The sequence below is a fragment of the Conger conger genome, chromosome 8, assembly GCF_963514075.1.
Source record: "Conger conger chromosome 8, fConCon1.1, whole genome shotgun sequence".
NCBI classification, from domain to species: domain Eukaryota; kingdom Metazoa; phylum Chordata; class Actinopteri; order Anguilliformes; family Congridae; genus Conger; species Conger conger.
In genome coordinates this window covers 41,122,995-41,150,933 of record NC_083767.1, presented here as the reverse complement: position 1 = coordinate 41,150,933, position 27,939 = coordinate 41,122,995, and the positions used below count along the sequence as shown (strand labels likewise).

The following is a 27,939-nucleotide window of genomic DNA, read 5'->3' as shown; positions in this document are numbered from 1 at the left end:
GTGTGCGTGTGTGTATGTGTGTGTATATCTGTGTGCCTGTGTGTGTGCGTGTGTGTATGTGTGTGTATATCCGTGTGCCTGTGTGTATGTGTGTGTATATCCGTGTGCCTGTGTGTGTGTGCGTGTGTGTGTCTGTACGTGTGTGTGTGTATGTGTGTACGTGTGTGTGTCTGTACGTGTGTGTGTGCGTGTGTGTATGTGTGTGTATATCCGTGTGCCTGTGTGTGTGTGTGTGTGCGTGTGTGTGTGCCTGTGTGTGTGCGTGTGTGTCTGTACGCGTTTGCGGATTTCCTGTCCGTTGACAGACCGCGAGTAGACGTGAAAAGGAGACACAGAGGCACCCTGGCAGAGACGAGCAGCTGTCTGATGCTGAAGCTGCTTTGATGTCTCCTCCTGCAGCAGACACTGCGCACAGGTCTAAAACCACAGCCAATCAGAAGCCAATTCACAGCCTGTAATTTAACACCCGTGCAGACTTTGGGCTGGCTTATGTTTTACGGTCATGTCTATACTGCAGACACTAATGAATATTAGAGATGGGGCACAGTGTGTGCTGTGTGCGTCAGAGAGGAGAAGTGTTCACATATGATTTATGTGAGGTTACGACATCAATCACATGGCAGCAACTAAATGCATAAAAGCATGCAGACGATCTAAGTGACTTTGACCGTAGAATTTGGTTTGAGTAACTCAGAAACTGATGATCAGAGAATGGTGCGAAAACATCCAATGATCAACAGTTCCGTTGGGCAGAAATGCGGTGTTAATGAGAGAGGACCAAGGAGAAGGGCCAGACTGGTCAGAGCTGACAGGAAGGTGACAGAAATGCAAATAACCACACATTACAACAGTGATATGTAGAAGAGCATCTCTGAACACACAGCATGTCAAACCTCTCAGTGGATAGGCTACAGCTGCAGAAAATGTAGTAAGTCCAATAAAGTGCTCACTGAATGTATATGTGTGTATGAGAGAGAGAGAGAGAGAGAGAGCTTTGCATGTGAAACTATACGTTTTGTATGCAAATTCAATTTCATTTCATTCTTCTCACGCTTTTTATATGCCTTGGTTATGCTACTCTGGTTGTCCTGCCAATAAGCCACCAGATAATGTAACCTTTTTAAAATTTTATTTCCTTTCATTAGCCAGAAGTGAGAAGCAGGGAGTGCACATGTGGAGTAGAGAGAGAGAGCACGTGTGTGAATAAGCAAGCAGGTAGGCATGTGTCTGAATTATCGTATGTGGAAGGGTTAACAGCAGTGCCCAGTCCTCCGGAGGGGTAGGGGAAGACTCACGTGGGGATAGAGAGGGTAATGAAGGTTCTTCCGGAGCTGTGCGATGGAGCTACCACACCAGTCTTCAAAAATGTGCAAATTTGCTTGCCCTTTATACTGGAAGGGGAGAGAGATGAAACGCCTTAGTCATGTTTTTAATAGACAGCTCCATAAAATCATATGTCACATAAATCATTATTAACAATTACTGTAGGACCTAAACTGTTATAGCAGGCTGTAAAGCCATAAGCAATTCAAAAGCTGCAGGAAACCATGCGTGGCGGAAGAAATATAGAGCTGTAAATATGCGATCTGTATAAGTCACTCTCGAAAATATCATCTGCTACTATAAATGTCAAAATGATCATTTAAACAGTAGATACACAGCATAAATGTATTGACACAGCGTAAATAATACATTGACAAAGGCATGTGACAAAAAACTAAAATAAATAAATTGGAATTATTGCCATTAAGTTCACAGGGTAGAGCACATTCCTACACAACTGAACTAGACGGACAGAAGGTCCGATAAACCATTTGGCTCCTGCTTTTGTTTTTTGTTTTCATGCATGGTGAACATATATGTAAATAAGGAGGCGGAGGTCCAACCTTCCCACCATGCACCAGGAGCACCAGTACGGATGTACCATTAATGTGCTGCACTAAGTTGCCACTTCACTTGGTTGTCAATCTCAACTGAACATGAACAGTAACATTGAAATGAGGCCCTCAGAATACCCAGTAGGTCTCTTCATGCCAGGGGCGTTTATGTGGGAGTTTACTGTCATTTCACGATCGGATACCATAGATTTGCATTGCAAACTTTGATACGCCATTTTGTGTCATGCATAGGACACACTTTTAGTTTATGGGTGAGGTCTGGTGATGCAGCAAGAGGAAGTCCCTCTGAAAATGGATGAAAAAGAGTTTTAATCTCTTTAAAAGTGCTTGTTACGGTCAAAATTTTGTTTGCGTTTTTAATCCGCATGCTGTGTTGCTGGTTTCTGGAGCTCCATCCTACATGAAACCACTGTTGACAGTCTGAAAGTGTAGAAACGAGAGCCATCATTCCAACTTTATGTTCTGCATTAGTCTAGTCTTCAAATATGTTACAGCAGCTGAGGGTATGGTGATGGTCTAGGCCAGGGTGTGCTGGCTTTCGTTGTTACTTGGCATTAATTGATCAATGAAAGCCGTTGATTACACAGTTAACTCACCTCACCTGGTTTCTTGGGTCTGAATCAGTTGCTTATTTTAAGCTGGAGACGAAAGCCAGCACACCCTGCAGCTCTCCAGGACCAGGGTTGCCGACCACTGGTCTAGGCCATCACAGTTGTATTATCTATCTCACGCACTGGTGGCTAACGCCATACTGCTGACCTCTGTACTTATACACACACTGCACAGTGATGATGCCTGACCAACATATTTTCATAGAAATGCCTCTCTGGATGAACTGCCTCTCTCCGTGAACACAGCGCTGAATTGTCCATGAAGACGAGAAACAAAGGGCTGGATTCAGGAGCGGCAGAAGCCCATACAGGCCAGGGATGGGCCCTCACGGGGACGTGGACTGAGGGAAGAACTGAGGGGGTGGGGATTGGCTTCCTGATCAGCACAGGCCCCAGTCTGTTACAGAAATACACTTCCGCCGGGACCCTGTCCTGCAGGGATTTAAAGGTTATAAAGGAGACGCCACCCACGGGATTAGCAGATTACGGAGGGAAACCTCCTCCTCCCTCCTCCCCCTCCTGGGGGAGGCGTCTTAGACCCTCCCCCGCGTTGCCTGGGACCCCACCCTGCTTCGAGTCAGCCCCTGTTCGCCTGTGCTGGCCTTTACGGACAACCTGTTTTCACAAGGCCTCCCCGCTTCAACTGCTTTTTAGCTTTCGTCCTCAGATGCCTAGGCAGCAACACTCCAAATAGGCAACAGGACCCAAAATGGCGTCCGGGCAGGGGGAGCACAGGTGTGGGTTAATACCTGCTTAGAGCCCGTCGCAGCCGAACATGAGCATGAGGTCACAGCAGGTGTTGCTACCTCCAGGGCGTTCGTGTGTGCTCTCCCAGCAGGCGGATCCCCTGGACTAGGATTTTGACTCGGGGCTGAGCTGGCCCAGGGGCAAAGGGCTGATCCCCTGCTCCGAATATAGCAGGGACACAGGACCCCCTGACAGGAATGCCTACACCCTCTGTACATGCCTCAGTCTGGGAGTCCCATGGGGGTGGTGGATTGGGGGTGGGACAGCTTGAGGAAGGGGGGTGGGGGTGGGGGTGGGGGGAACGCTTGGTAATACAGAGAACCTTTGGTCTGCAAAGTGGCAGCAGGGGGTGGAGCAGGAGGTGTTAAAAATGCAGAGGCACACGTGAGGGGTGGGGGCAGGTTTTACGGCTTTCATATGCAAAGAAGGTAAAGAAAACAGATGCATATTTTGGTCAACCATAAAGTCAAAACTCGTCCAGCAGCTTCATAGTATTATCGAGCAGACAGAGCAGCAGGCTGGTATTTTTAATAGGCCACTTTGAATATGAGAGCTCTTCAGCCTTCTCCTTACTGTGACCGAAGGTTGAGAGCCTAAGAAACCGTAAACAAGGTAAAGGTGTCCGCCAAATAACCCTGTCAGTGAGAGGCAGGTCCACTAATAAAAAAATACAAAGTGCTGTTCATGCAGTTATTGCACAATTGCCCAGTTCAACCTGCGCTATATTAATAAATGATTTACTAGTTTTCAAGCACGTCAGGCAACCATGCATAGTTACAGAGTGCACTTCACAAGCACAACAATATTTCATGTTTTAGTAGTCAAAGATAATGTTTTGCCCATTTGATACATACAAGATGGAGTGTTTTTCTGCTCGCAACTGTTGACGTTTGAGGCTATCCGATTGATCACAGTTTCATGAGTAAAACGGTACTGAACACACAAATGAAACAAGTTAAACACTGGATTTGCTTGCACCTATTTCTTAAATTGAGCAAGAAGTTTGCTAATGAAAAAATATTCTCACCTCTTTGGCAGTTTTTTTTGTCTCACTGAGCAAAAACGTAATAGAGGTGTTTAAATATAAATATAAAACTAAAATGCTTTTAAGATGCATAGTTTTTTTCAGTGCCAGTTTTCTGGTCATCTTAAAAAGACACAGTGCTTGTTACACACATCTTTGTGAATTATGTTTGAGCTTATTTGCATTAAAAATGGTTGTTTTAACAGCAAAATTTATGCAGGAAAATTACAGCACGCTATCACAATTTCCCTGGAAGTGCTTTCTACCAGCTGCAGTTACGTTATGAATCATACGAAATTTATTTCTGCTACTCTGCAAATAACTCACTCGAGAAATAACTGATTAACATCAGTCCAGGGTTGATACCGAGACGTCAGCACAGTAAGTGGGGCCTGCTGCTCTCCCACATACCTGTCTATATGTGGGGTGTTTATTTAGGGCTGTGCGATATAGCTATCGTGGTCCATAGAATATTAGAATAGAATTTTAGCACAAAAATAACTCTAATAATATCTCAGGTGGCGGTACATTTCGTTCCTTACTATCGTCTTTAATCATACTTGATACGCTAACACATCTCCAAACTTCAGTGGAATGCTTGCGGGGAGAAAAAACATAACGTGTATCTATTCAATGTTGGTTAACTTATCTATTCCTTTTGAAAAACACATTGCTTACATTTTCGCTCTTTATCCGTTTTTATCTACCACATGGAAACAGCATGGCCCTGTAGCTGTCATATCAACATACGAGTGACGTTTTTTTTCGCCCCGGAACCATTTCACTTTGGCTCAGAAAATTGGAGGTGTGCTACCACACCAAGAAAGATTCAATAAATAAAGACTGAATGAAATCTAACACCGGATGGTTGGCACAGTGTTATAAAAAAACTGTTACAGCGCGATGGCTATACTGTCAACCCTAAGTTTATTTAACTTTTCCAGCATGCCCCCTCCCGTTCCCATACACTGCTCACTTTCCACAATTACTTCTTAAAGTGGGCCAGCTATTTGAACTTCAAAAGGACAACCAAGCTATAATCGCACAGTGGTTTTTAATGGCCGACGGGACAGGCAGCTTCGGGTTTCCGCGGAGGCTAATTCCACCACCACTGCCGCTCCGGATTCAGAAATACTCCAGGCGTATTTTAGTGGTGTGAAACGCGCAGCCATGCGTGCGGGAGCAGGGCAGGGGGAACCCTCTGGATCCTCAGCACACGGCAAGCTCTCCACAGATGCCTCTTCCAGGGGAGAGGGCCTGTGTGGATTGATGTGAATTCCAGCTGGTCCCGGGGCTTTGATAGTGCATGTGGCACTCAGGAGGATTCCTACCACTTCAAAAGCCAGTGATTGGGTCAGAGAACAGAGTTTGGGAGCCCCACACCGGTCGGGCCTGCTGACAGGGGCCGGGTGATTTGTGTTGACGTCCTGGGAAGGGGGGGGGGGGGGGGGGGGGGGTGGGTGAGAGGGGCATTGTGGGAGTTCCTGTGAGGCGAGTAGGGTCCTGCTTTTCTTACCTCGGGCCTCCAGGGCTGCGATACGAAGCTGGACTCCCACGGTCTGCCCTTCCCCCGCATTCGACCCGACTACAGAGAGAGAGAGACAGAGAGAGACAGAGACAGAGAAATTAGGAAATGCTCCTCTGGTTGTTCAACAAGGCACCAATTTCATTTAGGCAGACAAAATCAAAGATTGACCATCCAAACACTCCTCAATGGCCAGCCTCGAACCTGCTCTCAGCCCAAATGTGTCGCCATATTCGATTTGATTTTGACTTAGTCGCACAACCCTTCAACAGAAAAAGGTGTTGCACTAATTTTGGTTTCGAGTGGTATTAATAAACACAGATGGGATGAGTGGATCTATAGGGACAGATGCGGTTCAGTCATTAAGCCATCAAAAAAAAAAGTCATAAAATAGTTGAAATACCCATCTGCACACACTAGGCTAGAAGATATTCGCCTTGTTTTTCTTTTGGTCTTTGTTGGTCTTCACAGAACCATAATTTTTCCATTATGTTAACAAAAGTAGATTTAAATCTCTGCCTGCTCTATTTCTCAAATTTCAGCGGGTGCCACCATGTTTAGCAGGTTAGCAGGTTGGCATCTCTTTCCCATAGAGACAACCTCTCCACAGACCTTCACCAAAGTATAAATGCAACATTTATACTACACTTTCATTTTTGCTGCACAACACTTCTTGAAAGGGTGGTGCAACAAATTATAAATCAGGCTTAATGCACAGGGAGACACACGCCCTAGAAACAAAACGTGCATCATCAGACCCGCAACTCTGAGGCCAGTTTCTCCTCATAGCCCACATAGCAAGTATTCCCTGGCCACACATAAAGTTCAGAAATACCACCCATACCGCTGCTGGAAATATTCTATTTCTAGAACTTTCTACAGAACTCTGAAGGAGCACATGCCTGTGAGGCCTGCCCATATGTGAGAGAAAGAGAGAGAGACTGAACCGAGAAAGAGAACTGAACAGATAAACATATTTATTAGTACAGTTGCATCCGTTTAGAGGTATCATTTAGGTCCACTCATTATTTCTGGACTGCAAGCAGTGTTCCCTCACTATATGGTAGCATCTGGTTGAAGTCTTACTTGACTGATAGGCAGGACTTAACAGTGGAGCTTTCAAATTTTCCCTGGCCCCTGAAAACTAAGGTGTGCATCAGGGCTCAGTGCTGGGACCAATGTTTTTCCATATTGAGGCCAATATGCTTCCTCTAGGTAAAATCATTCAAAGGCATGGTCTTGGTTTCCACTGTTTTGCAGGTGACACACAAGTGACTCAGCACTTCTTCCAATCTCGGGTTGAACACAAACCTCCTACAGTTGAACAGTGATACAATCTTTTGCTCATTGCAAACAAAGGCAAGTCAGCCAAACTCAACCACATCACACGGAAATTAATTCGCCAATTTGCTGTTTAAGTCTCGAAGGAAATTGAGGGCAAAACCTATGTGATTGTTGCTGTTTTTTCAACCCTGTATCAATAGTTCAGCCAAAACAGTTTTTTTTTTTTTTAAATCTGAGAATCATTGCTTGCCTTCAAGCTTCACATCCACCTCTGCTGCAAAATGCTTTATTTGTGCCTTTGTTAACTCCAGGCTTGATTTCTGCAATTCTCCACTCCATGGCCTACATAAGGCCCTGCTGCCAGAATGCTAACCCACACATCACCCTACACTGAAAAACCTACACTGGCATTCCGTAAAGGCACAAATCACCTTCTAAATTTGTGCGCACCCACAATGCTCTCAATAGCCTGGCCTCTTTCGACCAGTCTCACCTCCTAGTAGGTTCCACTGCTGCTATTATTAGTATGTTTGTTTTGGCTTTATAATTATATTCTACTGCATTAGGGGCGGTGTCCACAGAAAGCGTTTTTTGAGCTGCCAGCGCCCTTCTGCCATTAATTTCTATGCTAAAGACGCGCTAGGCGCGCTCCTCTTCCCAGCGCCGCGCCTAGCGTTTTAGCGCGCTCGGCAGCTAGCGTTTTTGGGCGGAACTTTTGGAGAGGAGCGCCGCTCATCAATGTCACTTTTTTTCTACCGACCAATCATAATCGAGGAAGAGGTGGGCCCAACAAAGATCAACAGACATGGCGGAGGAGAGGCTGGTTCTTGCGGTGTCAGACAACCCGGTCATATATGATCTTACCATACAGGGCTATCATGACCAAAACATAAAGAACAAAGCCTGGAGAGATCTCTGCTTTTTGTAGTTATGCTAGCTAGCTAACGTTAGCTAACCGTCAGAGATTAGCCAACTGTCAGTTCGTATGACCTTGTTAGCTTGCTGTTTACCTTGTAGTTATATAAAAAATATATAAAAAGCAGAGATATCTCTCCAGGCTTTGTTCTTTATGTTTTGGTCGTGATAGCCCTTTATGGTAACTAGCTAGCTAAGTCAGGTAACTAACTAACTGTCAGTTAGCATTATCTTAGCACCCACACACTTCTAGCCCATCTCCTGACAGCGGGATCTTCATTGAGATCCGCCGCTAGAGCAATTGCGAGGATTTTGTTTGTGGTATTCATGTTTACCGTCATGTCGTTATTTCGGTTAGGTTATTTGTATTAATGACGGACACGATGACCATAACCTAGCAACAAAAAGCGCTCTGAGCTCTGAGCGCTTTGTGGAAGCGCTCTGGGAATTTTTTGATTTTGATGTCCAAAGCGCTCTGCCATGAAAAAAACGCTTTCTGTGGACACGGCCCCTTACTGTCCTTTTTGCGTTCTGAACATTCCGTACTGTCCCTTGTTCTTAAATCTGTTAACTGATCTTCGGCTCTGGGAAGGCATTGTACAAATAAAATATATTCCCATTACACCTTCTCATTGCTTGGAACAAAACATTGTACTGTTTTCATTACGTAACATTACATTATTGGCATTTAGCAGACGCTCTTATCCAGAGCCATGTACAGTTGATTAGACTAAGCAGGAGACAATCCTCCCCTGGAGCAATGCAGGGTTAAGGGCCTTGCTCAAGGGCCCAACGGCTGTGCGGATCTTATTGTGGCTACACCCTGATTCAAATCACCGACCTTGCGTGTCCCAGTCATTTACCATAACCACTACGCTACAGGCCACCCCGGTTTTCGGTCTCCAGAAACTGGCTGTCCTTACCTCTCTGTCCCCTTGCTTGTATGGGTTCGCATCATTCCAAGGACTGCTCTCTGAAAGGCAAAGAAAGAACAACTATTGAAGAACTATCCCTTTTTTTACCCAAATATACCAAATGTTGGTAAATCATGTCGTAGGCTAAACGCATTTTCACTGAGAAAATTAAACAGGTGGAGGGGGGAATACACAATAAAATTGCGATGCTTCTGTGGCCATTAAACCGTTTCAAGCACCAGAAGGGTGTGCACACGTTTCACAAAGCACAAACAATGGGTATAATGTGCGCTACTTTGGAAGGACACACTGTGCTATCTGGGTAATGCATTTTTGCTTCGTGTCATCTACATAAACTTCAGCACCAAAAGACGATTTTAATGCAAAGATATCTGCGATGTACTCCACAGGGCAGCTGAAGTGATCATTTTCCTCAGTAAAATCCCACCCGAAGGTGCTCTCTAGAGTCACTCGAGGTAACGGGAGACCAGATGCTAAAAGAAGCATAATAAGGGTGGCAATGCCCTGCCCGTCACAGGGAATGCCTGGCGACAGCACACAGCATTCCCTGAATAGCTCCTAATTGGATATGCTTCTAAATGTACCCAAATTTAACAGGCTTGGCAAATGGGCAGCTTTGGCCTGTTGCAGCAAAATGCTCCAAAATTTTACTAGTCTCTCACCGTGCCAACTGAAAAAAAAACACCAAAAAAAAAAAAAAAGACACTGTGCTTTCCAAATGAGCAACAACAAACTTCAACAAACTTCAGCAGAACACATTTTTGAAAAGGAACGGCTGATTTAAACAGGATAAGCCGTGAAGAAAAGAAAGGGCAGAGACAGAGACGCAAGCCAGGCCGATTCAGGTTACCCCACCCGATCCGGGCCGGGCTGTGCCAGTCAGATACGGCTGACATCCAGGGTTTCCGACGGGAATCGCTTTACAGCTGAAAGTGCGACGGAGCGAAGAGGCAGAAACTTAACTGCCGCTGGCCTTGGGAGCCTTGTTACCGACTCTGACCCAAAAAGGTGAGGGGGGCCTTCCAGCATTCTTCGAGCCAGGAACACAACTACCCAAACTCGGGCCGGCTGCCACTTAATCGACTCCACTTCGCTTCCGTCTCCTGTTCCAAAGTCTCATTTACATCGCACACACCGAGCAAAGCCAAGTGTGCCTATCGGCAAACTGAATACAATGCTGTGGAACAAGGCCTGTCAGTGAAGCGTACCCAGACTACAGGCAGTGAATGAGGCCGGCTCAACTGGAAGCAAACACGGCACGAACCGGGGACGGGCCAGTCGTGCCACAGCTTGGCTTTATGAGTCTCAGCCAGCTAACACAGAAGGGATAGAATGTTGCCTCTATGGTGTGGCAATGTTATAACACTGATATACAAAAACAGGGAATACATTTATTGCGCTTAGACCATTAATAATTAGCCATAGGAGCTAATTAGGATTAACTGAGGCCAGCGAGAGAATATCATAACCGTGTTCTCTTCCTCAGGCAGCACTGACAAAACATCGCAGTAACATTGAAAAAACAGTAACGTTTTAGGACATTTTGTGATCAATGGGGCATATCTTTGCCCTGCTGTTTACACGCAACAACACAAGTTCATTCAGCCTGGACTGGACTGGCAGTAAGGAGAGCCACTCTAAACCCTTTTCACAAACAGCCACAGCAGACAAACTCCGGAAACACAAACACTACCGGCAGTTTTTCAGTGCTCTGAAGAGTCATGTTCACCCCCACAACCCCAACTCTGTCACAAATCTTGTTTCAGGGCTTAAACGACAACAGCTGGCCTGTTGCATTTACAGACGCACTTTCTTACAGACCAGTTATAGCAGGCACAACTTATACTGTGCTGGCCACTGGCCAGGTTCCAGTGGATGCAAATGCAATGACTAAAATAGACAACAGAATTTGCTACACTGCAGCAAGTAATGCTGTTAGCTTAACACCACACTTAAGGCGATTTAAGCTCCCTAGCCTAAACAATGGAGTAAAGAGGAGAAATACACAGAGCAAAAACACTGTAAATATGCATATGCATGTATTTTCACTGTATGTAAAGATTACTTTGTTTCTATTCCTTTAGGTATATTGTTATATTTTTAACATAATATATTTATAATATATGATGTAATATAATACACGTTATATTATATCAAACTCAAGATAACAGAGCCTCACGTTAGACTTTTGACGCAATTTCCCAAGCTGAAGATTAGTCAAACCATTGTTTTCTGTTTGTTCTGGATCGAAGCCAAAAACCTGAGTGAATCTGGCAGGTTCCAACGCAACACCGTGGTTAGGACTTTCGGCTTATCGCAGAGATCACCTGCAGGCGTCAGGGTTTAGGGTTAAATCATTTTTACTGAAAACCTCTCGCCGCGTTGACGTGAATTTGTACTTTGTGTATCACATGCACTGACACTACAGTCATTCCACAGAACAGTACATAAAATACGTAGCTCAGTATTTTTCCTATGGTGACATAAGCAGCCCCATAGAGGTTCAGTCTGTTAAGAAATGGAACAAAATGTAAGTTTGCTGGTGCTGAAATCAATACGAGCACTCTCATCTCAGTACACAATGACAAATCACAGGATGTTGACGGCCATTGCTCGCGTTTCCCGTACCTGATCACTCGTTGGCACAGGAGCAAATCAGCTTATAACCGCCAAAGAAGCACCTATCAGTGACCTTTAACACCCCACCACCAGGGCTTTCATACTAGGTGCATAGGTCTAATTACCGTCTGGCCCAGTTTCTTATTCTCACACTTACTATGCAGCATAGATTTTAACAACAGGGACGTGCCCGGGGGGCTATTTTTCCAAACGCTCCCCTGAGTGCAACGCTACAATAACACCTTGCTTTTTCAAAGCCTACTGTGAACTACAGTGGCTATACTCAACGTAAGCCTGACCAATCAGAGAACATGGAACAAACAGCTGCTTTTGCATAGGGGCTGATGGGAGGGGAAGTCCAGAGCCCCTTAAACATATTCCACAGCCTCCATTTATGGACTACAAGTTCCATCAGGCCACGTGAGTGGGTACATCAGATCAAGGAGGAGGAGGGGTAGTGCGTAGTGGATGTAAAGTCTTGAGAAGACAGTCAGCGTCCTAAAATGTGACTGCGGGTTCTTGATCATAGGTGCTGATACATATCACTGACACGGTCTGTTCACCCCTCCAGGTACATACAGGCTTTACTGAAACCAAAGACGGCTCTCTATGACTATTGTCACACTGTTTGTGAGCTCAGTTATGTTAACGTGACAAAATGACAACCGCTAAATTCCTACCATTCACTGCATTTCAAAGAGAACCACCTGAGGTTAACTTTGCAAGCAGTCACCTTCCTAGTGTTCGAGGAATACAAACTCACGATGTGGCAATAACGAACGTTGATAGAAAATTGATAGAATGAATGACTTCCATTAAGTTGAGTAAACAATCTGAAGAAAATGTCCTGACCGGCCGAACAATCTCCGTTTCCATCGAGGACAAAGCACTTAATCCAGAGCGGATAGGTGTCTGAGTTCAAGGGCATTGTGTTGGGGCTCACGTCTTTGTTAGGTCTGTAAGTAAACCCGCACTATGGCAGGGGAATGGCACTCCGGCTGGGTCCATCAATCAGCGCCACCGTTTTATAAAAGGTTACGTGTGAAAGGCTCATTTCAGAAATTCAAAACGCTAAAGCATAATTCAAGGCTTGCAAATTAACATTCAATTTGAATTAGGCTCAGAGCCAGCCATGGCAATTATAATGAATAGATTTCTTTGGTTAATCCAAAATACACAACCAGTGCTGTCATTTACAGTAAGTGCAGTGCATTGACAAAGTGTTTTTCATTTTTTAAAATTTGAACACTTCCAAAAATATCAAGTGTGACACGACAAAAATGTAGAAAGTGAAACGTTTTTTTTTTTTTGTACTCAGAGAGTGGGGGGAATTCAGCACATTCAAACAGCTACAAAAAGCAGCCATTTTGTTGAGCATTTACCTATACACTGCTATCCAGTAAGCAACAAGCCACAGTCAGTTCTGCCATATGGCTAAAGAGAAGTACAGTATGACAGAAGGAAAGATAAAAAATAAGAAATTAAACATGTTAAAATGATAGGTGAAGGTTTGTGCAGTTAGTGCTTGAAATGAGAAATAAAGCTCACCTTTAGATAAAACAGAAGCTTCTCTCTGGATTTTGGAGTTTAGCTTTACATGCCATGTTATCTGACACAGGTCCAGACACAGCCCAGTTGAGCCAGGAAGCTCTTACTGATCTGGGATCAGGGGACTCTCGAATTTAAGGGCCGCTCCGTACCAGAACGACACGCATGAATGTAAACTCAAGCACATGCCCCTGGTCCACAGGCATCCACACACCATGCTGTTCAAACAGCCCAACATATCTCCATCTTTCACAACAGCACAGATTCACTTCTGTTGAAAGCATAAGACAAAATCACCCTTACCATCATCTGTAATACTCTGTGTCACTTCCTCCAGCTTCCAATTTTCTGCAATTACGGTACATCATACTTACATTGTATTACTCAATTTTCTAAGGCCAGAATACAGAAAAGTGGTATTGTGGTTGGTGCTTATTGTTAGTCATCAAGGGCTTAAGGGTTCCTCCAGCAGTGAATGATGCTAGTAAATTTCCTCATTTGAAATTCCCATGGGGATTACGCTGTAATCCTAGTAGTGTTCATCTGTTCCTCAATACTTCCATGATTGTTTAGAGACTACAGACTTCTCAACTGTGGAAGAAAGCCATTAAACTGTCCACACAACTTCAGCTGCTTCCCTTCCGGCAAAACAAGAGTGCTAACCAAATCAATATAATTAATAATTGTAAGAGCGGTGGTGATTGACAAATGATATTGAATATTTGCCTCCGTTTGAATCCTGTTCAAGGCATAGGTGTGTGTTAGCCTGGAGGAAGCCTCTTGATCGCACCCGATTTATCGTCAATGTGTACTTATTAAATATTTCCATATTTTTTATACAACTTTAAATAACACTTCATATTTAGTATCATACTTAATATCAATGCCGGGCCTCATTAAACTAGAAAATATATAAAGTATGGGAAAGTATAGTGGACCATTTTAGATAACAGTTAATAATTAAACTAGAAAATATATGAAGTTTGAGAAAGTATAGCGCACTATTTTAGATGTCGATGATGTTGTTGATGATAACTGATGATGAACAGTTATTGGGTCACACATCTACCTAATTCATCGATTGCTGCTGTGCAAGCCGCTAGTCATTTGCCATGGAAAAAATTGGTCATATACCACTGCACAACTACAGAAATCGTAATCCATAAGATCTAAGGTCATAAAATGTTGTACACAATTTGCCAACAAATCGTAAGTCGGAAGTATAAAGGCTGCCAAATTTGATTTTCTGCAAGATGACATGGCCTCCAAAAGGGTTTGACGAATCAACAAAGCAACGTCAATGCTCCTTATATATATAGCCCCTTCCACTTCCCTTACAGGAACACAAAAATGTGTTTTTAAAAGACAGAAAAGGAACACTTACCCAAGGCTTACATAGAGGGAAAGGAAAGGAAACCCTACAAAGACTTATTAACTTTGCAGTAAATCATGATTACAAAGGCAGCTACAAGGGTGAGTCACAGAAGGTTGAATGCCAATTACAGTAGCTGTATTCGTCAGGCTGTCACCTATCAGCACTTTGATATGTGAGTTTGCACAACAATATGCGGCAAGGCCGGTTATAGAAAGAGTTCTATTATTTAATGTGGCAAAGGGAACAGTGTCCAAAATATGACAACATATGAACAAAGTGCATTAGCAAAGAGGAAGTGTGGTCTGTTGTCACAGGTCACAGACAGGGACTGACACTTAAAGAGGATTAACGGTTGCTAAACATTAGCACAGAATTGAACCAACACCTCCATGACCCAGTCTCAACAGAAACAGTAGACTGTGAGCTGGTATTTATGGCAGGGCGACTATTCAGAAACCCTGTGTATCTCAGGTTAATTCACAAAGACACATAACCAGATAAGGAGCACAAAACCTAGAGCCTTGTGCAATGGAAAAAAAGTTAATATGGTCTGTTATACTCAACTTTTTTTTCCTACATCTGGACGGGTTTATGCTTGGGGAAAGCTAAAGGAAACTTTCAAAACACAATGTCGGCTACCGACTGTTAAGCACTGCAGCGGATTCGTCCTTGTACAAGACCAGATGCACCTCATGATAAACTGATAGTCCCCACATTCCATGGTGATAACACCCCCATACACACACCGCTAAACTATTCCGTGACCGGTTTTGCAAAAGTCAAAAACCTTCAACTGTCTCCGCAATCACCAGAACTGAACATCATTAAGCCCTTGTGGAAGACATAATGAAACCGTGCTGGGTCGCAGCACGGTGATGAGTAGGAACTGGATGCACCACACAATGAATGAATATCAAGACGCTATTAGGAGTACAGCCACCCTTCCCTTCCCGCAGAGCAGCTGCCCTTCTTTATTTATATGCGTCAGTTCCTTTGGAATGCAACCAATGCACATACACCCCAAGACTACCGCCATTTGGCAGGCCTCGGCCGCGGGCTGTGAGTACGAGCCTCTACGGAACGACATTCCCCGCATGGTTCAGGGAAACCCACATCCCTGGCGATGATGGAAAACCCGTATGTGGCGATACCTGGTTGCGGCAGCTGGGCGCGGTGTGTGGGAAGGAAGCAAAGCAATCCGAGGACCGTGCCGAACGGTTAGGTAAGCGCTCACCTGGACAGTGTTACGAATCAGCCCAGGGGGTGACAGTGTGCCTACTTATCCAGCAGACGTGGTGGTCCTCGCACGCCGAGCCCAGCCGCCACACTGGTCAATGATACCCAGGAATGATCCATCTCTCAGTGGTGGACCGGGTGCAGAAAGACCAAGCCAGCAGATAGAACACAGATGAGCAGGGCTGCTGAGAGGCTCATGGTGTAAAGGCGCTGTTGTATGGCATTGGTGGGCCCATTGCCTTGTACTGTATCAGGACCGTGGCCAGTGATGGAAATTACCGTTGGTGTGTGTATGAATGAATGAGTGAATGAGAAGCATCAATTGTTCAGCGCTTTAAATAAAGGTGCTGTATAAATGCCAACCATTCACCATTTACACCCCACTTCTCCCGCAAGCCTCGTGAATCTCTCCCAGAATTTGACATCTGCTCCCTTATACCTGCGAGAGGCCCAAAATCTCCCTCAAATCAGCTGTCTGCACCAGGAGGAACTGAAGTTTAGACATTGGCATGGTCTTGTAGCAAACTGATGAACTGTTGCAAATTGAGGAACTGCAAACCCCCGCCCGATCGGTCTCTCGGAAATCAGTTTTGAAAGTGTGGGATGACTGTGACGGCCAGCCTTCCTCTGACTCATGTCTGTGTGAGCCTGACTTGGGAGCTGTGGTGAGGTCAGAACCAATGGAGAACATTACATGCTTATCTGTGCTCAAATGTGTTTACACCTGTGGGACCATACTATTGGCAGTACCTTTTCCAAATAAGAAATACAAGAACAGACAAACAGCCAAATAGAAAAAATTAATAATGCAGGTGCGAGCAAATGGTAACGCGAAAAGCGGGAATAAGTCATTACTGGAGCCAGAAAAACTCACTATACACCATTTGAAAAAAATGAACATTTCGACCATCACAGAATGTCCATCAGGACCAAGCCTAGACTGCTGAGGACTAATCTCTCGTTAGGGTCATAGGTGGCGAGTGAGAGACCATGAGGAAGAACATCAAGCCGTCAGTGGTCGGAGAAATCTGCTTAATCCTGAATCAGTCAGGTAGGCCTAATTCAACCCCGCACATGGGCCGAAATCTGATGGATTTTATTATTATTATTATTATTATTACTAATAGACAAGGAATGCTGTACAGAGGTACCATCTCATATGGATGACTCATTCAGCTGTTATACTATACTGTAAGGACGCCCTGTACCCTGTATTTGAAGTACGTTATGAAGTCTTACTCAAACCCAGAAGGGCACACACATTCCACAGTGAGGCAGAGAAAGGGTGAGAGGTCTGTATTATTCCACTGCCTTTTGTTCTTCAGTACTTCCGGCCACCAACCAACCAACCGCCCCACCCCCAACCCCAACCCCCGGGAGGACACAGGCTGCGAGGGTGACACTCACACACTCACACACTCACACACTCACACACTCACACACTCACACACTCACACACTCACACACTCACACACTCACACACTCACACACTCACGTGCACTCTCAGACATGCACACACGATCTCTCACATGCTCTCTCTCACACGCTCTCTCTCTCTCACGCTCTCTCTCACTTGCTCTCTCTCTCACACACTCTCTCACACACTCTCTCTCACACTCTCTCTCACACTCTCTCTCACACTCTCTCTCACACTCTCTCTCACACTCTCTCTCACACTCTCTCTCACACACCCCTGTCCCCTGTCTGTTATCCCCTCAGCAGCTGCTGTCTCCAGCTGGGGCCCTGGCTGGAGAAGGGAGGTGTGCTCACACACACACACACACACACACACACACACACACACACACACCCACAGAGCTGGTGTCTCCTTCACCTGTGCGGTGAAAAGCGTGCGGGCAGGGGGCTGTGACTGACAGGCCCATTCATCCGTCAGCAGCAGGCGGAGCTGGAACAGAACGATTTCCTCTTACAGGCACCGAGAAGAAAGAACACCTCACAGGGCGGAGACGACATGCACTTCTCCCCGCTCACTGATGGCGACGCAGGCAAAACCAGAGCGGACAGGTTTCAGGAAGTGGAACGGTACCGATGGTATCGTTTCCCGGGAGAATGGGATCGTCTGTAAGAGACTGGCATCTCGGCTTCTCCCCGACAATATACAACGCCTCCAGTGGAAGGATTGCCTTACAAGTAAACGCTATAGTTAATCTGTAATGTGGCACGATTCAGCAAGCTATAATCGTGGGAATGGCCAGGAAGGAGTCACAAAGTAGCACAAAGCATAGAAAGTGAATGAGGGCACAGTAACACAATTCACAATGCCCCACTGCAAGAAGCTGGCACACAACTGTACACATACTCTACTAATATAACGATCACCATTTTAATGTGTATGCTATGCATCGACACATCCTGGAGCTACAGACACCTGACCATGCCCCTCTAAACTGTTTTGCTTGACTTGCTACTTTCCCAGTTAAATATACTACCTAAATCTAACCTGTCCAACCCATTGGTTATAATGGAATTTTTAAACACATCTCTGTGTTATCCATCTACCATTACACTCCCTCTCTAGCCTGGTTCCTCCTGATATTTATTCCCCATTTGGGAGTTTTTTTTTTTGCAACAAGGAAGGAACTATGTTGGATTTGTGCAAAGAGCACTCCATCAATGCGGGTATACTTGGCATCGAAGAATACAGTCACCCCTGCTCTATATTCCTTAAAAGCCAACAAAGTGCTTACCTTCCTTGCACAGAACCTCAAGGAGTCTGTTTTTAATTCAAGAATTCAATAAAAGGCTGTTTCCTGCGGAAGGTTTATGCTTCAGCAGGAAGCTAATGAACAGTATTGAGTGAGAACTGTGCACGGCTCCAAAAAGACAGAGGGTAGGTCCATCCACTGCCTCTGCATGTAATTGCTTTGAAACAAATTACAGGGAAAGCTCAAGTCTAAGTAGGCTACTACGGTAATGACCTTATAATTGGCTCCCTCCCCGTTCACCACCCCAATAGTAATACAGTTCACCATGGTGACCTGCCTTCCTCTTATTCATTGACCCAAATCTCACAGTCATGGCGGCACTGCGGTGCCAGGCTACCATCCAGACACCGAAGGGTTCAAAAGCAGAGCCCGCTCCTGTAACTGTCACCACCGGGAGGCCGACCCATTTCCACTCATTACCGTTCCTCTGTTTACCAGGGACCAGAGAGACGGCGAAACAAAGCACTCATTTAGCAGAGAGGCTGAACTCAGCGCGCAGGCTCTGGAGGGGCCTAGCGCTCTTCGGATGAGTTATTGGGAGCGCACTCCTCTCGGGGCTTAAAGGGAGGGCCTTTCCAGGCATCGCTCATTTCTCCGTCACTGACATCTAAAGCAGCTCCGGTCTACATTTTCCACAGTCCTTATTACAGGATTCCCCCCCCTTTTCTCAAAGTGGACATGACAACCGTGCAGAAGAAAGCAACAGTGAGGGGCAGAAGAAATGACGGTTTGATGGTTCAAACCCTGAGAATGTAAATCACATTCCTGGAGTACCACAGGCCTGGACGTTTCATGTGGTTTCATGTGGTACTCAATAACAGTGCATGGAAAACCCACATTTGTTTAGTCTAATAATAGCAATTAGTGGTTCGGACGACCTTGAGCACCAGCATTACCTACTGCTGCTCTATATTACACAACACTGCTCGCCCCATGACCAACAAAGCGCAGACAAGAAATTTGCTTCCCACTCCATCCCATTTCCTGACACAGCCTATTCATCTATTACATGATTAGCCATTGCAACACGCATTTTACAGAACAGAGCTCTACAGTGATGGAATGTCACATTCTGGATTTTACAGCCCCATAGCAATGCAAGTCATTAACTGAAGTCAGCTGGCAAAACATATTTCTTCCTGGGTCAAAGAAAATGTATAAAAGTGATACATCAAGTAGTCTGATGCAGGACACATCCGAGATCATAACATGATCATACACGTTATGAAACAAATATACAGAGAAACAGAAAGTTCTGCTTAGCCAATATCTAAGGCCTAGGAGCATATTCCGGAGGTCGCAGTGTGAGTCATACGTCTAAAGGTGAACAAAGCTTGGCTGGACTGAGCAGGCACGCGTAGGCTTTGAGAAACCGCTCAGCTCATCCATAACTCACAAGGTGGAACAAAGACCCAGTCTGGGGGAGGAGCTCATTACCCCTTAATGAGAGATCCTGAACAGGTCTTCTCAGGTACAGACACGGGATCTGAGGGACAGGACCCGGGCTGTAATCATCTCAAGGTTGACCCTCTCTGCATTCTCCACTGCTCCGTGATAATTACACGCTTGAGTCCAGATGCCAGATGACTCCTCCTTCTGAGATTTAGGGAAGGTTTCCCATTACCTCCAGGGGAAAGTATCAATGGCCACCGCTCTGGCATTCGACACAACTCAAGAGGGACGCTTTCAAAGGAAGGGGAAACACAAGTGGACTTGAAGGCAAGGTTCTCAAAAGTCTTCAAAGTCCTGGTCTTCAAAGACGTGGCAATTGAGATTCTGTGGGGCTTTTTTTGTGGGAAACAAGTGTGCTGAGTTACACTCCATTGATCTCTCAAATTGCCAACTTGGGCCTTGCATTGGTGTGCTGTTGAATGGAGACAGTGAATGCTGTAGTGGAATAATTGGATTTAATCTGATCGGCAGCAGAGGTGACAAGTGAGCCAATGTCCGGGTGGTGTCCAAGTGCTTGAAAACATTTCCCTGTCAGGTCCATTTGAGCCCATCAGTGGCTGAATGGTCCGGGGTGCAGAGGGAAGGGATAAGTGAGCATTACCTGCAGCTATTACCCAACTAACACAACATGTTAGAATCTCACAACTGGCTACTGGCTAACGTTTGTTTACTGTGATAACATTGCAAACATTGCCTGGGATCCCAGGTTAACAGGAAGAACATTTCTTCCTTCCTCCATTTCAAGAATATCATATTGTGTCTTATGAATTGTACACATCCCCAGTATATGTAGTACCCCTAAATATGTAGCAGATGACGAGACACTAGACCAGGGGTCGGCAACCCTGGTCCTGGAGAGCCGCAGGGTGTGCTGGCTTTCATTGTTGCTTGGCATTAATTGATCAATGAAAGCCGTTGATTACACAGTTAACTCACCTCACCTGGTTTCTTGCGTCTGAGTCGCTTGCTTATTTTAAGGTGGAGACGAAAGCCAGCACACCCTGCGGCTCTCCAGGACCAGGGTTGCCGACCCCTGCACTAGACAGTGCATTAGATGTCTAGTCAATGTCTGCACCATTGCATTGCAATTGGACTACAAACCCTTTTCCAGCATTCAATTGATCAGGTTTGAGGATAACAGTTTGAATCACAACAATGACAATGAATTATGGTTTGAAATAGGTTCTTTCTGATGCTAAATTTGATGCGGGTTTCATTTTCAAATTGCTGCCTGGGCATTGTGAGTATTTTCCAAGCTAGTAATTTTACTGTTGAGGAGAAAATCGATTTTTAAGCAACTGTAAATTACTGCTTTAATGAAACAAGACATTTATTCCGTCTAACCATGTCTCAATGAGGATCCAGACAGTGATTTCAAAATACTGCAAACAAAAGCCCAACCTACTCTGTTTGGTGATGGACTCGCTGTCTGCTTGGGCAAAAGCATAGTCTATGAAACTAATTAATCCTAGAAGAATAACTGGGTTATGTACGCACTAAAACCTCTGGAGTCATTACATCATTGTATATGCATTACATCATTGTATAAGCCATTTTGGATGTACCTGAAGTGTACTGTCATTCTCTAGACCATAAACCCCCAATGTTCAATGTAAAGCCAGCATATCAACAGAAACTTCTGGAAGCATCTAAAGCACCTTCCAACACACACAAAACTATATGGGCCACTCAAGAACATGCACACTTTTTTTATATAATGTAACAAAACAAAAAGACTATCCTAGCTAGTGTACTAGCTTCCCCAGCAGCAAGTACATACTAAAACAAGCCCCTATGACACATACAGTATGCACTCATTAACTGGGTCAGTGGCTTTCATAAGTCACAGCTAATTTAATAAGACCTCCCATCTGCTGTGGCTTCATATGGCTCCATTATTATTTCCTTATATATAATCTGATAAAACACTGTAGGGGAAATGTCTGAAGGCTCATTATTAGACAACAGGACAGAAGTCATCTGACCCCATTTTGTTGAGCTTGCGACACAAGCTGTACATCCACATACTGATATTCATGGTAAGCAGGAGCATTGCATATGTATACATGCATACATGCACTCTGTGTAGACACAATTAACCTGTTCCGGGAAGATCAGCAGCCCAGTTAAGGTAAGTAAGTCTGTTATCACAGCGTCATAAAAGCCAGCAACACACCTTCATCACCCCACTTAAAGCAAAGGCTGCAGCACTGCATAACCCACAGGGAATAACTATTTTTCCCATCCTACTCCCGTGGGTTATCCACAGCCTAGCAGGTTACACATGCAAATGAACATTTCTGTCACAGTATGTGCTATTCTGTTATATGTTATCCAGAGGCATTTCCAGAATTCACTATGTACTCTGGGCCTGTTCCACAAAGCAGGATTCCTGAGTTATCCATATATCTGCACAAAGTAAAACCCAAAAGAAGTCTTTTTACTTCAGTACATGTTCAAGATTTGGGTGGGGTCCGCGTTTTACTCAGTGCAGTTTTCCGGCTAACTCAGTAATCCTGCTTTGTGGGTTTTACTCAGTGCAGTTTTCCGGCTAACTCAGTAATCCTGCTTTGTGGGTTTTACTCAGTGCAGTTATCCGGCTAACTCAGTAATCCGGCTTTGTGGGTTTTACTCAGTGCAGTTATCCGGCTAACTCAATAATCCTGCTTTGTGGAACAGGCCCCAGGTCTCATGGCACAGCATGCATGTAGCATGAGAACAAACGTATAAATAATTGGATATCCGAGTTCAACGCGGGACAGAATTTAAAGGGAAAGGGCTGTAACCTCTACCGACACTGAATAGGACAGGGGCATCGCAGCTCCCCGCACACACAATGACCCAAAGAAGAAAGAGCTGCTTCACTGGACGTCAGACGCAAACTTGACAGGAATGTGATGTTTGCAGTGAGGGAGGCCACTTAGTGCCATTTCCTCCACACTCGAGGAGCGCTACAGCCCTGTTAAACAGTTGTAAAACAATATATTAACCTGAAAGCCACTGGCAGTCTTTCAAAAAAAACATTTTAAAATGTGAATTACAGTAATAAAGGCTCAGTACTGCTCTAGATTATGTCTTGTGTCCCCAACTGGAGGGTTATCAAAGAGCAAAACCAAATTACTTCATAATTATAAATTATGATGGTCTCATCAAGGAAGCAGTTGCCTTGAGACACAAGCTTTAAAATGCGTACTTTAGTACCCTGAGCAGAGGGGGCATATGGCAGAGTACTTTAGTGTACTTCAGTGCTGCGTCTCATGCAGCTCCTTGAGAACCATGGGGACCACATGGCTTTTATGACCATCATGTTTTTATGCGTTTCTGAGACGTAATCCGGAAACAGAGGCAAACCACGCTGTATGAGGAGGGGGAACAAGTCGTGCTGCAGGACCACCGTTCCTGCGGAGATCAGAGAATGCGCAAAGACCCCAGCAGGAAAAGGACAGCAGATGTAAAGGTGTCTTTGGGGCCTTCCAGGCCGACGAAGTTAACCTCTTCTAGGTGAACCACCCTGAAAGTACGGAATTCACAGAGCAACATGAAGATTCGCACCTGGACTCTGAGCCAACATCTCTTCCTCCCCTGGCTAAGATAGCTAGGCAAAGCTATGTTTACTTTGGGACAATCAGACTCGTTTCAGTGACGGGTTGTGGCGGTAGTGTTGAGTGAAGTTGGGAGGGGGGCGACAGAGACACTGTCCTCAGTTTGGCCCTAGCAAACAGAACTGAAAACGAGAATCAAACACCCACAAAACTATTCTTGGGAAGACAAAAAACAATGGGCAAACAAAGGTCTGTGGTGGCATCAGGTGCACTGTGCAGGAATAGTTTCAGTCAAAAGCAGGCAAGTACACAGGGACGGCACACAATGGACCTCCGCTAAGGTGGGGAACAAAGGTTTAAGATGAGTCAACCTGTACAATAAAAACACCACACACACACACACACACACACACACACACACACACACACACACACACACACACACACACACACACACACACACACACACACACACACACACACACACACACACACACACACACACACACACACACACACACACACACACACCTGTGCCGAGAAAGGGCCGGCCTTTCCCCTTTTAAATAAAGGCCGAAAACAGGAAACTTATGTTTATGTGCTGGCTTAATAATAGCAAAGTCCATCCCAAAATCCCATTACAAACCACACCTCAGTCACCCTCCTTTTTATAATTCACACATGCCAAGATAAGGAGCATAAAATATATATATACAATCGTACAGCTAGATATTTACTAAGGCAATGGTAAGGCAATGCATACCCATGGGTCCAGCGGCAGTAACTCTGAAGTTCCAGGCCTGTTTCCTTAACCATTTTAGGTGTAAGGTCACAAAATATATGATTAGAATGTTCTTAACTGAACATTCTAATGCTGATGTAACCATCACTCTTGGTAATTGAAAGCGGTGGAGTTCTAGAACACGGACTTAGAATGTTGAACAGACATTCCAGAAAGCCTGCTCTTCAAAGAGTTAACTGGTACACAACACTGGTGCCTAGCTCCTCTCGGTGAGGTATGATGCATGATGTATAACTACCTTGTAAGAAGGCCAGGTAACCATAGTGAAGATTGGTTTTCTGTGAGCCTCTCATTGCCAAAGCAAATCCCGGGATATAATTTGATACATCTTATATTATTCCCTGTGGCTTAAGTCAGATTTGCAAATGCCTACCCTGCTAAAATCCGTGATGAAACGTCAGCCTTCAATGTTACACATAGTACCTGAACCGGCTGGCAGGAGTCATTGCTTCTAAACTAATGACATACAGAAAAAAATACGGATGCATGATAAATGTGCTGGCAAGTATTAGCATTAAACAAACATAGCCGTAGTAGGCAGATGCTATGCTTGTGGCTGATAAACTGGGCTGATATGACGAATAAACATACACGTGTCAGAGAGGGGATACATTTGATGCTGTGACTTAAGTGAAAACGGCATGCTTAAACTTCATTAGAGATGCACCATGCGGAACATTCTGGGCCGTATTGGCACCAACACCTTGAGAGGCTCCTCAAGCCTAACAGCTGAATATTAATCTCAAAAAGATAATGGCACTGATAGTCCTATAAATCCACAGTCCTAAAATCCACTTTTCCATGAAAGCATTATGTATTATATTTTGGGTTATGTAGAAATTCCAGACCATTGGCTGACACAAATCTTACAACATTCCCAGAACTGTTGGGACAGAACTCGGCTTTGCAACAGAACTAAAACACATCCATCCTGAACTGCTACTACCTACTAATGGGATTACTACGGTTTCAGCAGAGCAGGGGTCAGCAGCTCACGGTCCTCGAGGGCCGAGAACTACAGCTTTTCCCACAATCCCTTTACCTGGGAGTCAGGTGAGAATATGGCCCATCTGTTGGAGAAAAGAACCATGGCTGGAATTAAGGGCCAGAGGTGATGATACCCGCTGTAGGGAGTGCCATGGTTAACTAAATGAATGCGCAAATTTGGCACCATGGTTCTGCAGGGTGTCTGCTGTCTGTGAAGCTGCATGCAGACACATTCCAAATATCAGCATAACCATAGAACTTTAGTCAAGCATCAGGACTACAGGCAACTAATTTGAGCCTCCTTGGCAAGAGCCAAAGAATCACCTCCTCTTCTGCACTGCAGATGTTATAGGTTTAGCCTGCTAAGAAGAGAGGGTTCAATGTTTACCTGAATCTGAACACCTGATGCTAACCTTAAATCACAAATGAACACACAAATGTCTATAAAAAAGGAATGCTACAGGGAAATAACCTTTAATATTAACGGTGGAGTAGTAGGCCTATTCGCCAATTCATTAAAGAGAACTACATAATATCTGTCAGTTGGAGGTTCTAGGCATGATGAGGCTTGATGAGGACATTTATTCTTCAATGACAGGTTTTCACAACATGAAGCCAAAAGCCATATGCCAGAAGTGTGACTGAATAAAATTATCAAACAGATACACTTGTGTAAAAAGCCACAAAAAATGCTCCGTGGATTCACATGAGAAGATTTCCCAAAGGCGGCTGCCTAGGCAGGACCTGTCGGTATGTCAATAATAAGACTGATTTAAAGCCATAACAACATGTTACTGAAAACTCAGAAGACTGTAGTAACCTCATCAGCTAGAGTGGTTGGGAATTATTTATTTTCTGAATCCCCTTTCTCTTTCTCTTTCTCTCTTTCTCTCTCTCTCAAAGAAAACCACAGGCATTCATTCAAACAGGCATTCATTCAAAGAGAGCAACACACACTTTACTAGAAAATTACATAATAAGCAAGTAGGTCAACAAGATAATAGAAATCATGTACGTTAACTACTAAGCCATTGATGAGGCTGCGCTTAAAATAGGTATGAAACCCTGTTGATACCTGTATTCATAGAAGTCCAAAATGTTCAAATCTTATGCAGATACAGTATACTGAATATACGGACAAGAACTGGGAGACAGAACATAGCTTTTTAAAATACATTTGAACACACAGTAAGGAATAACTAATGAGGCAAACAGCATAGCACCTCAATACTGCAGATATGCTTTTAATAATTTCACCACACAGTGATGTCCTGCTGGTCAAGAAGGTCGCAGAAACTACAACGCACAACATTTATATGATGCCTTGAGAGGCTCGAACAACGTGTCCGTGAAAGAGGGTCAGATCCTCAACAAGTTGACCCAAGACGAAGTCTCACCATACTTTACTGGCATTTTACAGACGCTCGCACCTGACCAATAGCAATTGCTAACAAGATTCGCCCGCTAAGATTCCACCTGTAAATTAGTATTTTAATAACTCTCAATCTTAGCGACTGAATAAGTAGCCTACTGTGGAGTTCACAAATGTTTAAGGTTTACAATTAAAACTTACACATTTAATGTTTTAATGACAGGGAGATTTGACAGACTTTCATCCGCGCAGCCTACGAGAGCATTTGATGTGGTAACCTACACAAACTTTTACTTTGTCACCAACATTTTCCTGGACCGAAAATGAATGTCCACATTGATCTTTTATTTAATCTCAAATCGATGTTCACGATCTTCCAAACACTTCGGGCCAGGAGGCGAGAAGGCTATAGGCAACCACCAGCTGACTAGGCTACCGCAAGCGTGGGCCAGTAAACAACCCAGTTGCTAGCTCGCTAACTGTGCGAATACCTTTTGCTAGCAACATGAAAGCAACAGTTGCGCGATAACTCATTCAATACTTACGGATGTTGTCGTCCCATGTATTTGTTGTTGCAACAAATTCGAGATAGGCAGCCAAAACTCCAGTCATTAACACGGCACCAAAAAGAAGATACTTGACATTTCGCCTTAATTTTTTGATGGGAATAAAGGAAGTCCTCATCTTCTTCACCATTCAGCCTCCACCGAGTTGTTCGCGCCGGGTTTTTCTTCTTTGGTAATACCTTTCTGTAAATAGTTCATCTGTTATAATAAATACGTTTTGAGACAGAAATCATTCTGCACTTACGATTGCACACTTATCCCAAACTCCGGTTTCCCGCAGACTAGTGTAATTTAACATTACTGCTGGTTTGCAGTGGTTTCACCCCAATGAACTAAACACCTTTTGCTTGCTAGCACACTGCAGCACTCTTGCAAATCGTATCGCTTTCGACAGTTGTTGGGAGAGAAACCCTGCATAACATAGCCCTCGCTCGATTCCCACACGCACTGCCGTTATTGAGCCACAGAGTGATCGCAGAGAAGATTTAAAATGGCAACGCCCCAAACCGGTTCGTAAGCACAAACAAAAACAGGTAAACGAAGCATTCAATCGGAGCTGATTAAAAGTAAGTGATAACTATGGTTGTCTGGTATCTTTTGATGGTGATTAATAATCATTAATACAATAGCCCAGCAATTATGGCAAGGCTACAGCAGCATATAAGCGATGTCTAGGTATTTCTAACTTTTCACTATGACAAGAAAAATGGCAAAATGTGTTTTGCTTTAGATTATACTGATTATTTATTTATTTATCATCCATTCAGGAGAGTAG

The 27,939-nt window shown here is 44.4% G+C and overlaps 1 protein-coding gene across 1 annotated transcript in view; it reads right to left on the bottom strand.

The window, feature by feature from the left end:
- The window catches only part of LOC133134872 (beta-1,4-N-acetylgalactosaminyltransferase 3-like), a 52,191-nt gene extending 24,596 nt beyond the window's left edge, over positions 1–27,595 (bottom strand). The window contains exons 1-4 of the mRNA XM_061251429.1: positions 27,144–27,595; positions 8,928–8,977; positions 5,797–5,865; positions 1,296–1,391 (exon numbers count right to left, since the gene is read on the bottom strand). Coding sequence (XP_061107413.1) covers positions 1,296–1,391; positions 5,797–5,865; positions 8,928–8,977; positions 27,144–27,294 — 366 coding nt within the window. The 5' untranslated portion in view covers positions 27,295–27,595. The remainder of the gene's footprint in view (positions 1–1,295; positions 1,392–5,796; positions 5,866–8,927; positions 8,978–27,143) is intronic.
- Between the last annotated feature and the right edge of the window lie 344 nt (positions 27,596–27,939).